The 17,783-nt window shown below is 37.3% G+C and overlaps 2 protein-coding genes across 2 annotated transcripts; both read right to left on the reverse strand.

Moving 5' to 3' along the window:
• Positions 1-6,605: 6,605 nt before the first annotated feature.
• LOC107564259 (extracellular calcium-sensing receptor) lies at positions 6,606-9,875 on the reverse strand. The gene is made up of 5 exons (XM_016249293.1): positions 9,594-9,875; positions 8,653-9,459; positions 7,899-8,126; positions 7,657-7,780; positions 6,606-7,519 (listed from the first exon to the last, which is right to left on the reverse strand). Exons 1-5 carry the CDS (start codon positions 9,846-9,848, stop codon positions 6,606-6,608), a joined length of 2,328 nt encoding a protein of 775 aa, XP_016104779.1. The 5' UTR covers positions 9,849-9,875.
• A 1,006-nt stretch (positions 9,876-10,881) lies between these two features.
• Positions 10,882-14,175, reverse strand: LOC107564267 (extracellular calcium-sensing receptor-like). Its single transcript, XM_016249299.1, has 6 exons — positions 13,961-14,175; positions 13,513-13,804; positions 12,560-13,351; positions 12,239-12,466; positions 11,983-12,106; positions 10,882-11,789 (listed from the first exon to the last, which is right to left on the reverse strand). Exons 1-6 carry the CDS (start codon positions 14,173-14,175, stop codon positions 10,882-10,884), a joined length of 2,559 nt encoding a protein of 852 aa, XP_016104785.1.
• Positions 14,176-17,783: the final 3,608 nt, after the last annotated feature.

Genomic DNA, 17,783 nt, shown 5'->3' on the forward strand with positions numbered 1-17,783 from the left:
GAGGACGACAGAACAAGACGACAGTACAGATGACAGAATAAGAAGACATTTAGAACGACAGAACAGGACGACAGAATAAGATCACAGTTAGGAGGACAGAATAAGATGACAGTTAGGACGACAGAATAAGATGACAGTTAGGAGGACAGAATAAGATGACAGTTAGGCCAACATAACAGGACAACAGTTAGGACGACAGAATAAGACGACAGTTAGGACGACAGAACAAGACGACAGAATAAGATGACAGTTAGGAGGACAGAATAAGATGACAGTTAGGACGACAGAATAAGATTACAGTTAGGAGGACAGAACAGGACAACAGTTGGGATGACAGAATAAGATGACAGTTAGGACGACAGAACAGGACAACAGTTAGGACGACAGAATAAGACGACAGTTAGGACGACAGAACAAGACGACAGAATAAGATCATAGTTAGAACGACAGAACAGGATGACAGTTAGGACGACAGAACAAGACGACAGTTAGGACGACAGAACAGGATGACAGAATAAGATGACTGTTAGGACGACAGAACAGGACGACAGAATAAGATGACTGTTAGGATGACAGAACAAGACGACAAGACGACAGTCAGAATAAGATGACTGTTAGGACGACAGTAATTAAATGACAGAGAAAAAGCAGGCAGGACAACAGATTAACAGATTAAGAATCAACATACACGCCTACATATACTGATTTACCTGAACAAGTAGGCAATGACTGTAGACAAAGACAAATGTATGGTACAAAGCAGTCGACTCATTTTTGACACAAATGGAACCTCATACCCACACCTGTGGGTTGTTTGCGATTACACATTTTTTAACGATATCTTGGGCTGCGTTTACACTTGGCATTAACATGCGACCTGTATCCGGATGTTGTCCACATACACTTTGAAAAGACAAGTGTAAACGCACTTCTGATCGGAATGTTATCCCATCAGCGTGTACTGGTCCAGAGGTAGTCGAGGACGCATTGTGATCGGATCTCAGTGTAATGTAAATGCAATCCAGCCATCGTGTCTGCATTCGCAGGTCGACATCATATTGACAAAAATATTTATTCTGCATTGAAATAAGTGGGGAAAAGCACATTTTTAGCTTCATAAGATAGTAAAAAAAAAAACTAAAACAACAAAATCTAACCAATAAATGCTATTATTTTGGGTCTGTAGAGTTGCCTTAAATAGACGGGTCAAATTGTACAGTACGAACGTAACGTAACAACAATGTTTGTGGACATGTCAAATCACGTCAGCGTGTTGGAACTTTGCATGCATGTTCATGACCCTAAATGAGAAAAAGTCACAAAACTTCAAGAAAAAATAAAAATAAAAAATAAGTTAATTGATATTTCTGACAACTCAAAAATCAAATTGGCCCGGAACAGTACATAAGGGTTAAATAGAATATAAACCTATAAAAAGTTTACATTGTATTTTTGAATTATGAATATCAAACAAACATATCAAATTTAAACTAAGTTGTAAATGAAATTTTGCTTATCTTCTTGCCTAAATCCAGTATAAGACTTTTGAAAGTGGTTTAAACCCACATAAAATGTAACCCTAAAGCATCCTAATTACATCAAAGTCAACATGACAATAAATAAATAAACAAATAAACAATGCATAGGCCTATATGGTCATCAGCCAATAATGTCCCTTTCAGGTATTGTGTTCATTGTATGCTTTTTTTTGTATCCATAGAATATTAATATGTTTTGCCACAATATGCAACAGTGTCAATACAACAGGGAACAATGTGCTATTTACTGTATTCCATGATGCAATGCACCCAGCTTGACTTTATTCTTACAGTGTGATAATAAGGATTGGACTGGAACTTATACTGGTCACAACGTTTAATATGTATTTATTTAGTTAGTTAGTTTGCCTGACACATTATCTGTTTGGACTGCCAATATTGACAGTTAAGGTAGACTCAACATGCTGCATTTAACACCATGGTAAACTTCTGTAACAACGAAGTCAAATAATACAATTTAAAATGTTTATTGCCACACTTTTTTTTCAAATAGCACATAATATTTAAATATGAATATGAATATTTTACATATATCATGTAATATGTTCACACAATATATGAATATGAAATGTTTTCAAAAAGTGTGATACGTGGCCCAGTAGCTAAGGATGTCCCAATACCTGAGCATGTGAATGAGATCTAGACTGGTGGGTCACACACATGTTGATCTATATCTATCACTTTGCTGCTAACTAATTTGTGATTATGATGTCTTAAGTGTTTGTTGTTGAGGTTACTATATAAAATAAACATTACATTAAAACAAAATTAGTATATATTATTATATTAAATATTACAATTAGTAGTAGTAGTAGTAGGTGGTAGTGGTGGTGGTGCAGCTTGGCAGCCTCCATTAGGGGGCGACCTGCTCTATGTAAAATAAAACAGCTTTTTATGTATTTCAAATGTATTCAGTTTAAACATATTTCACAACATTCCTTCATTCATTCACTCACTCATTCATTTAGCAACAAAACTAAACAATCAAAGATTGCAGTAGTAGGGCAGACATTGACCTTGACTTTAAATAATTTGGACAAAATTGTCAGAATATTATTAATAAAGTTTAAGAAAAAAATGCCTTTGGAACAATGAACCCTGTGCAGTATTATGAGGCAAAGCTGTGCACATATTATGCTTTTGTGTATTCTATTAAAAACTTTAAGCCACCACCAGTCATCCGCAAACTCTTTACCCAGCTCATATTCCCTGGCACTTTTAGCAATAGAGTAATCCTCTGAATCTATAAGATGACAATAAATCCTGAAAATAAGTGCCTTTTGAGATGTATTAAACTCAAGAATATCTGGTGGAAGTAAGGAAAGAGCAGTGCCTGAAAATAACAGGTGGGACCCTGGTGGCTCAGACTTAGAGGGCACCATGGCATAACTGTAGAAGGAACTACCCAATCACACAACGATTTTAACAGGTTTAGTCTTGTTTATTTTCATCTGTTTTGTGAAGATTTATTATTTCAGATATTTTTGTCTTCTCATGTCGATTTCTTTACACTTTAATAACTATTAATGGATATCATTTGACATCTTTGTCATAACATGTTTTTTAGTGTTCATTTCAGGTCTCAGTAAAATTACATAGCATTTTGGCAGGAAAATACAGAACAGTAAAGCAAAGCTAGAGACCAAAATGGCAAATATCTCCACAGCGACAATAAATTTTCCAGGAGAACTGACATAAGCTGGGATAAACGTGATCCATACAGCACAGAATATAAGCATACTGAATGTGATGAATTTAGCTTCATTGAAGTTGTCTGGCAGTTTTCGTGCCAGAAAAGCTAAAACAAAACAAAGGACAGCCAGGAGACCAATGTAACCAAGCACAGTCCAGAAACCAATAGCTGAACCTAAATTACATTCTAAAATGATCTTTTCCTGATAATGATCCATATTCATGTATGGAAATGGGGGAGATAATATTAACCAAAATGCACATATAAGCACCTGTATAAGTGCAAAGGTAAGAACACAGAGTTTTTGCTGCAAGGGCCCAAACCATTTCATGACATTACTTCCTGGAAGTGTAGCTCGGAAGGCCATTAACACAACTATTGTTTTCCCCAAAACACAGGAGATACAGAGGACAAACGACAGTTAGGACGACAGAACAAGACGACAGAATAAGATGACAGTTAGGAGGACAGAATAAGATGACAGTTAGGACGACAGAATAAGATTACAGTTAGGAGGACAGAACAGGACAACAGTTGGGATGACAGAATAAGATGACAGTTAGGACGACAGAACAGGACAACAGTTAGGACGACAGAATAAGACGACAGTTAGGACGACAGAACAAGACGACAGAATAAGATCATAGTTAGAACGACAGAACAGGATGACAGTTAGGACGACAGAACAAGACGACAGTTAGGACGACAGAACAGGATGACAGAATAAGATGACTGTTAGGACGACAGTTAGGACGACAGAACAAGACGACAGTACAGATGACAGAATAAGATGACTGTTAGGACGACAGAACAGGACGACAGAATAAGATGACTGTTAGGATGACAGAACAAGACGACAGTACAGATGACAGAATAAGATGACTGTTAGGACGACAGTAATTAAATGACAGAGAAAAAGCAGGCAGGACAACAGATTAAGACGACGTCAATCAACATACACGCCTACATATACTGATTTACCTGAACAAGTAGGCAATGACTGTAGACAAAGACAAATGTATGGTACAAAGCAGTCGACTCATTTTTGACACAAATGGAACCTCATACCCACACCTGTGGGTTGTTTGCGATTACACATTTTTTAACGATATCTTGGGCTGCGTTTACACTTGGCATTAACATGCGACCTGTATCCGGATGTTGTCCACATACACTTTGAAAAGACAAGTGTAAACGCACTTCTGATCGGAATGTTATCCCATCAGCGTGTACTGGTCCAGAGGTAGTCGAGGACGCATTGTGATCGGATCTCAGTGTAATGTAAATGCAATCCAGCCATCGTGTCTGCATTCGCAGGTCGACATCATATTGACAAAAATATTTATTCTGCATTGAAATAAGTGGGGAAAAGCACATTTTTAGCTTCATAAGATAGTAAAAAAAAAAACTAAAACAACAAAATCTAACCAATAAATGCTATTATTTTGGGTCTGTAGAGTTGCCTTAAATAGACGGGTCAAATTGTACAGTACGAACGTAACGTAACAACAATGTTTGTGGACATGTCAAATCACGTCAGCGTGTTGGAACTTTGCATGCATGTTCATGACCCTAAATGAGAAAAAGTCACAAAACTTCAAGAAAAAATAAAAATAAAAAATAAGTTAATTGATATTTCTGACAACTCAAAAATCAAATTGGCCCGGAACAGTACATAAGGGTTAAATAGAATATAAACCTATAAAAAGTTTACATTGTATTTTTGAATTATGAATATCAAACAAACATATCAAATTTAAACTAAGTTGTAAATGAAATTTTGCTTATCTTCTTGCCTAAATCCAGTATAAGACTTTTGAAAGTGGTTTAAACCCACATAAAATGTAACCCTAAAGCATCCTAATTACATCAAAGTCAACATGACAATAAATAAATAAACAAATAAACAATGCATAGGCCTATATGGTCATCAGCCAATAATGTCCCTTTCAGGTATTGTGTTCATTGTATGCTTTTTTTTGTATCCATAGAATATTAATATGTTTTGCCACAATATGCAACAGTGTCAATACAACAGGGAACAATGTGCTATTTACTGTATTCCATGATGCAATGCACCCAGCTTGACTTTATTCTTACAGTGTGATAATAAGGATTGGACTGGAACTTATACTGGTCACAACGTTTAATATGTATTTATTTAGTTAGTTAGTTTGCCTGACACATTATCTGTTTGGACTGCCAATATTGACAGTTAAGGTAGACTCAACATGCTGCATTTAACACCATGGTAAACTTCTGTAACAACGAAGTCAAATAATACAATTTAAAATGTTTATTGCCACACTTTTTTTTCAAATAGCACATAATATTTAAATATGAATATGAATATTTTACATATATCATGTAATATGTTCACACAATATATGAATATGAAATGTTTTCAAAAAGTGTGATACGTGGCCCAGTAGCTAAGGATGTCCCAATACCTGAGCATGTGAATGAGATCTAGACTGGTGGGTCACACACATGTTGATCTATATCTATCACTTTGCTGCTAACTAATTTGTGATTATGATGTCTTAAGTGTTTGTTGTTGAGGTTACTATATAAAATAAACATTACATTAAAACAAAATTAGTATATATTATTATATTAAATATTACAATTAGTAGTAGTAGTAGTAGGTGGTAGTGGTGGTGGTGCAGCTTGGCAGCCTCCATTAGGGGGCGACCTGCTCTATGTAAAATAAAACAGCTTTTTATGTATTTCAAATGTATTCAGTTTAAACATATTTCACAACATTCCTTCATTCATTCACTCACTCATTCATTTAGCAACAAAACTAAACAATCAAAGATTGCAGTAGTAGGGCAGACATTGACCTTGACTTTAAATAATTTGGACAAAATTGTCAGAATATTATTAATAAAGTTTAAGAAAAAAATGCCTTTGGAACAATGAACCCTGTGCAGTATTATGAGGCAAAGCTGTGCACATATTATGCTTTTGTGTATTCTATTAAAAACTTTAAGCCACCACCAGTCATCCGCAAACTCTTTACCCAGCTCATATTCCCTGGCACTTTTAGCAATAGAGTAATCCTCTGAATCTATAAGATGACAATAAATCCTGAAAATAAGTGCCTTTTGAGATGTATTAAACTCAAGAATATCTGGTGGAAGTAAGGAAAGAGCAGTGCCTGAAAATAACAGGTGGGACCCTGGTGGCTCAGACTTAGAGGGCACCATGGCATAACTGTAGAAGGAACTACCCAATCACACAACGATTTTAACAGGTTTAGTCTTGTTTATTTTCATCTGTTTTGTGAAGATTTATTATTTCAGATATTTTTGTCTTCTCATGTCGATTTCTTTACACTTTAATAACTATTAATGGATATCATTTGACATCTTTGTCATAACATGTTTTTTAGTGTTCATTTCAGGTCTCAGTAAAATTACATAGCATTTTGGCAGGAAAATACAGAACAGTAAAGCAAAGCTAGAGACCAAAATGGCAAATATCTCCACAGCGACAATAAATTTTCCAGGAGAACTGACATAAGCTGGGATAAACGTGATCCATACAGCACAGAATATAAGCATACTGAATGTGATGAATTTAGCTTCATTGAAGTTGTCTGGCAGTTTTCGTGCCAGAAAAGCTAAAACAAAACAAAGGACAGCCAGGAGACCAATGTAACCAAGCACAGTCCAGAAACCAATAGCTGAACCTAAATTACATTCTAAAATGATCTTTTCCTGATAATGATCCATATTCATGTATGGAAATGGGGGAGATAATATTAACCAAAATGCACATATAAGCACCTGTATAAGTGCAAAGGTAAGAACACAGAGTTTTTGCTGCAAGGGCCCAAACCATTTCATGACATTACTTCCTGGAAGTGTAGCTCGGAAGGCCATTAACACAACTATTGTTTTCCCCAAAACACAGGAGATACAGAGGACAAAAGTAATCCCAAATGCTGTGTGACGCAACATACAGGACCACTCAGTGGGCCGACCAATAAAAGTAAGTGAACAGAGAAAACACAGAGTCAGTGAGAAGAGCAACAGGAAGCTCAACTCTGAGTTGTTGGCTCTAACTATAGGTGTGTTTCTGTAAATGTAAAAAATCAGCATGATTACTATTGTGAAAAAGACCCCAACTAAAGAAAACAATGCCAAAAGTATCCCCATTATTTCATCATATGAGAAGAATTCAATTTCTTTTGGGATGCAGGCGTCTCCTCTTGTATTTGACCACTGAGCAATAGGGCATTTGAGGCAATTAATAGAATCTAGAAAGAAGAAAATACAATTAAAATAATTAATTATTTTTAAAATAAGTCTCCAATTTTGTAACAAAACACATCTTCAAATAATATTTTTTTTATATAACAGACATTTCCATTATTGTTTCGTAATAGTTATGTACCTGTGCTGTTACTAATCTCTCCTGGAGGGCATAGTATGCAATCATAACAGCAGACAGGTTTTCCTTTCTGTATAGCTTTCCTGGTGCCTGGGGGACAGCTCTCACTGCATTTAGACACAGGTACCTGCACAATTCAAATACAAGCACACAAAAATTATTATATTTGCTTCAAGAGTTGTAATTCAAATATTTAAAAAAAAAAGTGTGTGTGTGTGTTTAAAAATGTATAGAAAAATCTCTACCAGATGTCTTCCTTCTCTCCAGACTACCTGAACATTATTCATGGAGAACCGCTGACCTTTAGGCAAAGAGGCATCGTAATAGCCAATAGTTTCCACCTTCATTTTGCCTTTATTAACACTTTGTAGATTGATCAGCTCATATCTTGCTGGTGAGTCTCCGTTGTTATCAAAAAATACATTTTCACGCCCAGCTGTTGTGAAATTTATAGACTGCAAGGAATTTAAGACCTTCAGCAAGCAAATTAAATAAAAATGTTAGTGTCTTCAGGCTAACTGATTGAAGTATATGTGTAATTTGTGACCCTGGACCACAAAACCAGTCATAAGGGTCAATTTCTCGAAATTGAGATTTATACATCATCTGAAAGCTGAATAAATGGTTTGATGTGTGGTTTGTTAGGATAGGACAATATTTGGCCGAGATACAACTATTCGAATATCTGGAATCTGATGGTGCAAAAAAATCAAAATACTGAGAAAATCTCCTTTAAAGTTGTCCAAATGAAGTTCTTAGCAATGCATATTACTAATCAAAAATTAAGTTTTGATATATTTTTACGGTAGGAAATTTACAAAATATCTTCATGGAACATGATCTTTACTTAATATCCTAGTGATTTTTGGCATAAAAGAAAAATCGATAATTTTGACCCATACAATGTTTATTTGGCTATTGCTAAAAATATACCCAAGCGACTGGTTTTGTGGTTCAGGGTCACATTTATTTTATTCTGGCAAACACATCTGGTCTCACCTGCCAAGGCTTTATTTCGACAAGTTTTAGACAGGAGGAATTAGAATTTAAGCTTTTGTTTTGATCACACGAGAGAAGATTATTAATTGCATGAGCTACTGCATAAATGGCTTTATATATATTGTTTGAGAATCTTAAGTCAGTCAAGTCAGTGAAAGAGTTTTGCACATCCCTCAAGTTCTCAGAGCCATTACATGTCTTTCTTATTTCACTTGGATTCAAAGAACAGTCAAAGACATGCTCCCAAAAGTCTTTGAGAAATATGCTGCTTGGAAACTGAGAGGGGTTAACTTTCTGTAGAAAAAGGTCTAGTCCAGGTATTTGAGCATTGCGTACAGTGAATCCTATAGATCCAATGAGCAAAGTGTGACCGTTGATATCAGCTAGAGAGTCATCTGTGATCCAGGCATCACTTCCGATCCACTGCAGTCCTGTAATGTTCTGCTTGTATAACTCATCCACTAGTATCTTGATCTCTCTGTGCGACATGAAAGCCATTATTACCTTAGATGTGGCGGTTCTGATAATATTCACAATTCGAATTATTTCATGGTATAGACTGGTACTTTCAAAGGCTTCTGAGTATTCAATACACACTCCTTCCTCATTAGCAGCCTTAATAAAAGTGGTTATTCCATTTATTCCATAATCATTTTTATTGCTTAATGCCCCCACCCACATCCAGCCAAAATGTCTGACCAGCTGGGCCAGTGCTCTGCTTTGATAGTAATCACTGGGAATAGTTCGGAAAAAGGAAGGGTACTCCTTTCTGTTGCTCAAACAAGCACATGTTGCAAAATGACTAATCTGTAAAGACAGAGATAGTGAAAAGATAAACATTTATAAAAAATAAAAAATAAAGATACATGAAAGTACTTTCAAATGTATTGAATTAGTGTCCTTATTTGAAATTTCCACATGGAAACATTTAATTAGCTTACCACTGGTATATGAAATCTTCCAACAATCTTTGCAAAGCTCATGGTTGGTGTTGATCCAGAATGTCCAATAATGGCTTGGACTGTTGGAGGTTTAGTGCAGTTTGCTCCTGTTTCTGACTGATCTAGACCATTTACTAATGTCATCACAGCTCTCAGTATGTCTGTGGATCCACAGTCATTGTAAATTTTATAGCCAAGTTTAATTCCAGGGATAATGTCTGTGTCCCTGTTTATTTCATCTATTGCAAACATCATTGTGTGAGCAAACTTGAATTCCCTGAAACTGAAACTTTAGGGAATTTTAGTCAGGCATGCTGTATTTTTACTGAAGAGGATTCAGCACATTAACAATAAATGTAAAAAAATAAATAAATAAATAAACAAATTGAGAAAATTGAGAAAATGAAACCATGGTACTAACACATACATACTCTTTGCATGGACGCATTTCCGGCATTTTTGTAAAGGACTCTGCGTAGCCATCTTGTCCAGTGCGGAAGGAAAATACACCCCCAATTATCAGGTCTCCATCTTTCTCCATTTCAGGCAGCACCCTGTGCCCCTGTGGTGTGCAGTCAGGCTTTTCTGCCTGGGTTATCAGGACCATCAAAAACAGCTGAAGTATCAGCATGGCAGTTCTGGTTCCTGCCTGTTGCCGACCACAGCATTTATACAGTGTGAGAATCCCAAACAACTCATGGCATCAGTTCTCTCAGGGGACTGAAAGTACCAATCATAGTTTATTCTTCTCTAAGCAGTAAATTGTTTTGCTTTTGCAGCCACTAATATTTCCTTCTGTAAATGAATTTTTTTTATTTTATTTTTTAAATTGAATTGCTTGCTTGTTTGCTTGCGCATCAAGTGCCCAATTTGGATTTGTGTGCTAATAGAACTACCTGATGTAAAATGCATAGAAAACAGTGAAAATTTGTTAATTAATTAAGTCCAGCAATTTAATCTTAGGAATTCAACTGCAATCAAATATCAAAATGAATACTACAATTACCACCATAAGATTAGTTCCTTTCAGCTGCGATCCATGGGAGCATTTTCAAGGGTGACTGATGTGTAAATTAATTTTGATCAAATCTGCTATCCATACAGTACAGCAATATATATATATAACAGCCATTGTAACTGATGTGTTGTGTGTTTCTGATACATATTTAATTGTTATATAAAAGACATTTCACGTTGCATTTTATTTATTCATACCTTACCATATTTACAAAATTGTAATAAAAGGTATTTTATTGCATAATAAATTCACATATGTTAGTCTGCTGTCTTAGTTTGATGCCATTTTGCCCATCATATGCTTTTTGGAATTCTTCTCCGGTTTAAGTAAAATCACATAGCATTTTGGGAGAAAAATGCAGAAAAGTAAACCAAAACTTGAAGCTAAAATAGCAAATATCTCTACTGCCACAGTAAACTTTCCAGGAGAGCTTACATAAGCTGGAATAAAAGCAATCCACACAGCACAGAATATGAGCATACTGAATGTGATGAATTTGGCTTCATTGAACTTATCAGGCAATTTACGGGCCAGGAAAGCCAAAATGAAACACAAAAGAGCAAGCAATCCTATATAACCCAGAACAGCCCAGAAACCTATAGATGAACCTACATCACACTCTAAAATGATCTTTTCCTTGATATAATTTAGATTTTTAAAGGGAAAGGGTGGAGATATTGTTAACCAAAGCACACAAATAAGCACTTGTATAAGAGTGAATCCAAGAACACTAAGTCTCTGTTGAGGAGGCCCAAACCATTTCATGACATTACTTCCTGGAATTGTAGCCCTGAAGGCCATTAAAACCACAACGGTTTTCCCCAGAACACAGGAGATACAGAGGACAAAAGTGATCCCAAACGCTGTGTGACGCAACATACAGGACCACTCAGTGGGCCGACCAATGAAAGTAAGTGAACAGAGAAAACACAACATCAGTGAAAACAGAAGCAGGAAGCTCAGTTCTGAGTTGTTGGCTTTCACTATTGGGGTATTTTTATATTTGAAGAATATGACAGCAATTATCATTGTAATAAATGCACCAACAATAGAAATCATTGTAAGCAAGATTCCCATGATTTCCTCAAAAGACAAAAATTCGGTCTCCTTCTCAACACATCCATCCTTTTGCAGATTTGACCAGAAGTCTTGATGGCACCGCAGACATGTTACAGAATCTGTATGAAGTGCAATAAATAAAGTAATAATAATAATAATAATAATAATAATAATAATAATAATAATTGACAAATTTAACATGTTTAATGTGAAATTATTACATTAAATGTAGCTTTACCTAGTTGTAGCTACATTTACTCAGTTTGTGTTTTTATTTATTTATTTATTCATGTATGTATGCATGCATTTTACCTGTAGTGTTACTGATTTCTCCCTCTGTGCATGGGATGCAGTCATAACAACATATAGGCTTTCCTTTCTTCACAGCCTTCCTAGTGCCAGGGGGGCAGCTCTCACTGCACACAGACACCGGTACCTGTGACAAATATTTCAACTTTATACACTGTTGAACATAGTATTGTATTTATACAATTATAAAGTTAATCATCATACACAGTTGACTTTTTATTATTTATATATATATATTTTTTTTTTCTTTTATCCTCACTTTTGTTACATTATTTGCCCATACAATTGAATCCATATTCACTGCCAAACAATCTTTCACAGGAAGAGAGGCATCATAAAGCCCAACAGTGACAAATTCATCATGTTTTTTTTTACTTGGTTGCCAATTTATTACTTCATATTTTGCCACTGCTTCACCATTCTCATCAAAGTAAACCTCCTCACCATCCTTGGTTTTGAAACGCACCTTTTGCAGGTGTGTCAGAAACTGGGGGAGAAATGAAGGAGAGAGAGACAGAATTTTTAAAATGTTTAATTCAAGAAATTATATGAGCTCATTCTAAACTTAGTGTTAACCCACTGTTAAAGGATCAAGCTGTTTCTTTGAGGCACATTTTTCCTTGCAGCCCAGAAGATTATGAAGTGTATGAGCAACAGCATACACTCCTTTGTACACATTGCTGAAGATGGGCATGAGTGACATATCTGTGAAAGTGTTTTGCATCTGGGACAATTCCTCTTTGCCTGTACATGGAGTTGTGAACCTTGAATCATTCTTGGTCGAGTATTTACACTGAAATAGGGCTTCCCAGAGCTCAGTAAAAATGACACTTCCTGAAGACTTAAGTGGCTTGATGTCTAGAATAAATTCCTTTAGACCTGTCACTTGTGTTTTGGGTATAGCCAGACCAACTGCCCCTTGTAGAATGTGATGCTTATCCATACTGGCAATGACTGAATCAGAGATCCAACCCTCAGTACCTACCCACTGGTATCCAGTAATATTGTATTCAACAAATTTATGCAGCAGAACCTCCAAGTCCCAGTGCACAAGAAATCCCACAATCACTCGTGAAGTAGAGCTTTTAATCTGCTCAATTATCCTTATTACTTTATCTTCAGGGTAGGTTCTGAAAAATGGGAGAGAATATTCCAAACAGATACCCATCTGTTCTGCCATCTTCGTGAAAGTGGCCATACCATTATTACCATAATCATCATCCGTTCTTATGGCTCCCACCCAGGTCCAGCCAAAGTGCCTAACCAGTTCTGCCAGTGCTCTACTCTGGTAGTAATCACTCGTAATAGTTCGAAGAAATGAAGGATATTTGGTTTTGTCACTGAGACACTCACAGGTGGCATAATGACTGATCTAAGAGACAATTAAATAGTGTTTTATCTTATTTAAGTAATCATGAGTGGCTTACATTTCTGAATGAAATTATTATTATTTATTTTATAAACAATATTTTGATAAACTAACTTGACTGTACAGTCATATTGGAAATAGTTTTCAAAAAGAGTAATTAATACCATTGGAAGTTTAAATGGTCCAATAGTTTTTGCCATCGCCATGCATGCTGATGAGGTTGTGTCTCCTAGTATGGTTTGCACATATGCATGCTTGGTGCAAGGTCCAGCTGAGGAAGTGTTTTCATGTCCATTAGCAAGAGCCATAGTCACTCTAACAGCCATTGCCATCGAACCGCATGTATCATAGATCTTGTAGCCTAATGAGACCCCGGGTAGCAAGGTGGAACTGTTATTGATTTCCTCCACAGCGAAGAGCATGGACTGCACATACTGGAAGTCTCTATAATTAAGACTTGGTTGGGAAAAAAAATATTCAAGTGAATCATTACATTCAAGTGAATCTTAAAATTATATTCAAAAAAGTATATATTCTTACAATTATATTTTACTGAAACTGTTAGCTATGTATACATACATTTTGATATATTCTGATTCAGATGTTGCCTACCTGATGCAATTCAGTGGAGGTGGTGTAACAGAATATGTTATTTGTCTGATCTCCCAGCTGCTATGGAAGGAGAAAACACCTCCAATTATGATGTCTCCATCTTTCCATAACTGAGGGTATACAGGCTGTCCTTGCAGAGTACAGACAGTTTCATTAGCTCTGGTAAAAGTAATGATGGTCATTACTATGTGCATGAGTGCAAAGAATGACTCCATCCACCCACTGAATATATGCTACTCAGAGACGTACCCGGTATGATATTGTAATAGGCAGAACAGAAAGGATTTTGCGATATTTATAGCGATGAAAGGAACTAAACCTCTATGGGAAAATTACACAGTTGAACCGTTAATGAAGGAGGTGCTCCATCCTGACATTATTATTATTATTTTATGCATTTATGTATTTTTGGTCAGTCTAGCCTTTTTTGATTGTTTGTTTGTTCAATAATTGTTTAGAAAGTGGAGGTTTTTGTCATTTGAGCAGTAAACTTTATTTAATTGCTGATATTGCCCATTATGAACTCTACAGTCTTATCCTTTTGTTTGTTGAACATAACCAAAAAAGCATAATTAACTTGGCTGAAATCCTTTCGTGATTGTACTATAGACATATATTTGCTAGGAAACAAAGATATACAAATATTTAATATATAAAAATATTTTACAAAAAAAGTAAAATGAAATCCACACAGACACTACATTAGGGTGAATTCACTTAAATTATATACACAATTTAATATAAGGTGTCCCCAAAATGTGCCCCCAATGGGCGCACACATATGGGCAAGTGCACAAGGTGGTCACAAGGCATGTGAGTACTAAACTAAGTTCTATTTCATGTCTTATTGTGCTTAAAATGTCAAATACACACACGGTTATGTCAAAAACACAAAATTTTATTTTTCAGTTATGTCTGTGAATGTAAACAGATCTAATATAAATATGCAATTTCTTTCCCACCTGTTTATTAAGAGCAGGGCCGTAGCTGGGCTTTTTATGCAGTGATTAAAAGCAGTCTGAAGCGGACTGTATTTTGAGATGTTTAAGAGCTGAAGACTGCCCCAACAAACATAAAATAACACCAGAAATTGCATAATTTTTCTTTTATTAGCTGAAAGCAAAGGCATGCTACATTCACGCGGAGGCTTCAGTCTGTTGTGGAAAAGCAGAGGCTGACAACGAGTGAAAACGGGCAGAAATATTTGTGCGCTATCAGTGTGCGAATTACGGGAGTTTAATACATATCTACATGAATATGTGCCCCACTTCTAGAAAACCTCGCTTATTCGATAACATGCATTTACTGTATGGACGGGGTAAGAACAAAGTATAAGCATTTAAAATGCATGTATGCAGTTCAGTTGAAAGCTTAACCCATTTTGACTGGCTGTTGAATGTAAGAAACAAACTGCCTGCTTAAATGACCACAATGTTAGAAACAACAACGCCAAAATATGAGCTTGTGCGATGAAAGTTGCGTTCGTTACTATATAGAAACAATCGGCTCACAAAGCGTTTTCTTTCAGAATTTTCATAGGATAAAAGTAAAAACGGTTGCAATATAAGACCTTTAAAATGTACATTTTCTGGTCTGCCTCAGCTCCAGCCATCTCAACAGCGCTCAACAATGTCAAAATGATTGAGATGACCAATCAAATCAAAGAAGGCGGGCCTTACTGTTCACAGAAACTGCGAATTTCACGGCGGCACTTCAGTGACGGTACGGAGTAGCTAAACGTGTAATAGCTATTTTACAATTGTTTTACAATGACATAAACAACCAACAATATCCAGTGAAATGAATTGAATGTGGGCCTGTCATTTGTGATTCATGTAATTCCTAGCCATGGTCTAATTTAATTGAATGTGACGAAAATAGCATTTTTTCTGTTTTGCGTTTTCAACATATTAGGAATACAAATAAAATTCAATGGTGCATATTTTAAAATAATAATATTATTTGCAATTCAGATTGATTACTTTGCAAAAAAAATATTATTATTGTTATTTTGCTGTTCTTTTTTTCTTCTTTTAATTTATTCCCCTAAATGAAGTTCCTTAACGTAAGTTAGGGAGGAGCGAGCCCATCTAATCTTTCAATCAACAGCCAGAGTATATAAGCAGCTGCTTACCTCTCTCCAGTCGCAGCTGTTCCAGCATCTTCCGGTCATGTCGCGCAAACCATGTCAGGCTCACCGGACCTCCAGCTGTTCCCGTCAGATGACGAAGTTTTCTCCTGTCCTGAGACACCATCAGTGGCAACGCGCAAATCACCGGATCACACGGATCCAAACAAAGAGTCTCCCTCTGAGCGTTCCGGTCGAAAGATCCAGCGCTCATACAAACCACGCACCAGAAGACTACTCTCCCCTCCACCTTCAAGATCTCCAGCGGTTACTGCGCCTCGTCCATCTCTTCATTCCGCGGCCACCATTCCTCCGATTCCACCCATTCAAAAATGGTCCGTCAACAGCCTACGTCAAGCCCTCTCAAACTCCGGGCTTCATTTCTCCCGCAGATCTTCAAAAGCTCAACTCTACGATATACTCACTAACTCCAATAACAGCTCCAGCATCCCAACAAACTCCTCAACTTCTCCAAAAAAGAAGACTCAGTCCTCATCCATTTCCGTTTCTCTCCCGGCTCAATCATCCTCAGCGCGCTAATCCTGAGGCTGCGGCAAAGATCAGGGGCGGAAAAGCTATAGCCGCTCACACTTCCGTGTCCGCCGGCCTTTCCGCCCGGCCAGCAGCAGCGGCCGTAAAAAGCAGTTCCTCAGTTCCTTCAGCGCTCACGAATACTCATTTGCAGGGTACTCCACTTCCCAGGCAAGACCTATTTATCCCATCTTACTCTTCCATACCTCCTTTTGCTTCTCCACCTCCTTTCAATTCTTTCCTGGATAACCCATGCGCAACATCTTCATAGACGGTAACTTTTTTTTCACCTCTTCCTCAGAGAGTGGATCCTAGTGCGAGGTTGCCTTCACTAGTGATCCCCCCTCTATCCTTTGACACTACTTCTTCTCATCCCCTTTTCTTCCCTTCTGTGCCCCAAATTTCTCCTAACATTCCCCCCGGCTCAATCCCTAGCGTGAGGTTGCCTCCGCAAAGGATCCCTTCCCCCCTTCTGCCTGCTAACCTTCCCCCTCCTCTCGCTTCAGCCCCTTCTAGCCATCTCAGACACCAGTCAGTACCAGGGCCCCCAGCCCTGCATCTATCTTCTTCAGGCTCAATTCACGTGCCAGTTCATTCTCTCGCCACAGCAGTCCCTCTTCCAGCTCCTCCCAACGCGGTCGCTATGGAACCACCTCCAGTCTCAACCCACCTCCGTTCCCTAATTGTATCAGGTGCAGATATCGATATATCGATCTTTCTAACTTCAGTTCTCATTAATGAATCCCATCGCTCTTTTGACTTTGGCCCTTTGACCATCAATCTAAAAATCTAAAAACCCCTATCAAAACGTGTTGTCACACTGGCAGAATTCTGCATAGCCTTCGGCAGATACACGGAAGTTATTTGCGCTTCATTTCCTAAGAGACGCAGGGAACTAAATGACTACCTCTCCATCATAGCAGAGCTCAGTCTCTCATTCGGAGGCAGTCATTTTTATACATACCATAAGCTGTTTTCAGCCAAATGCGCAGCCCGTGTCACCCACTGGAACCAGTGTCCATATTGGGGAGCCCTAGACCTCGAACTGTACAACCGAGTTTTCTTAGGCGTTCGAAGCCTCTCCTGCGCCATCTGCAGGTCCATCATTCACCCAACCGCAGAATGTCCCCTAACCAACCCCGATCCTCCAACCAAGCCAGTGTC

This window comes from Sinocyclocheilus grahami, unplaced genomic scaffold (genome assembly GCF_001515645.1).
Source record: "Sinocyclocheilus grahami isolate Dianchi unplaced genomic scaffold, SAMN03320097.WGS_v1.1 scaffold920.1, whole genome shotgun sequence".
NCBI classification, from domain to species: domain Eukaryota; kingdom Metazoa; phylum Chordata; class Actinopteri; order Cypriniformes; family Cyprinidae; genus Sinocyclocheilus; species Sinocyclocheilus grahami.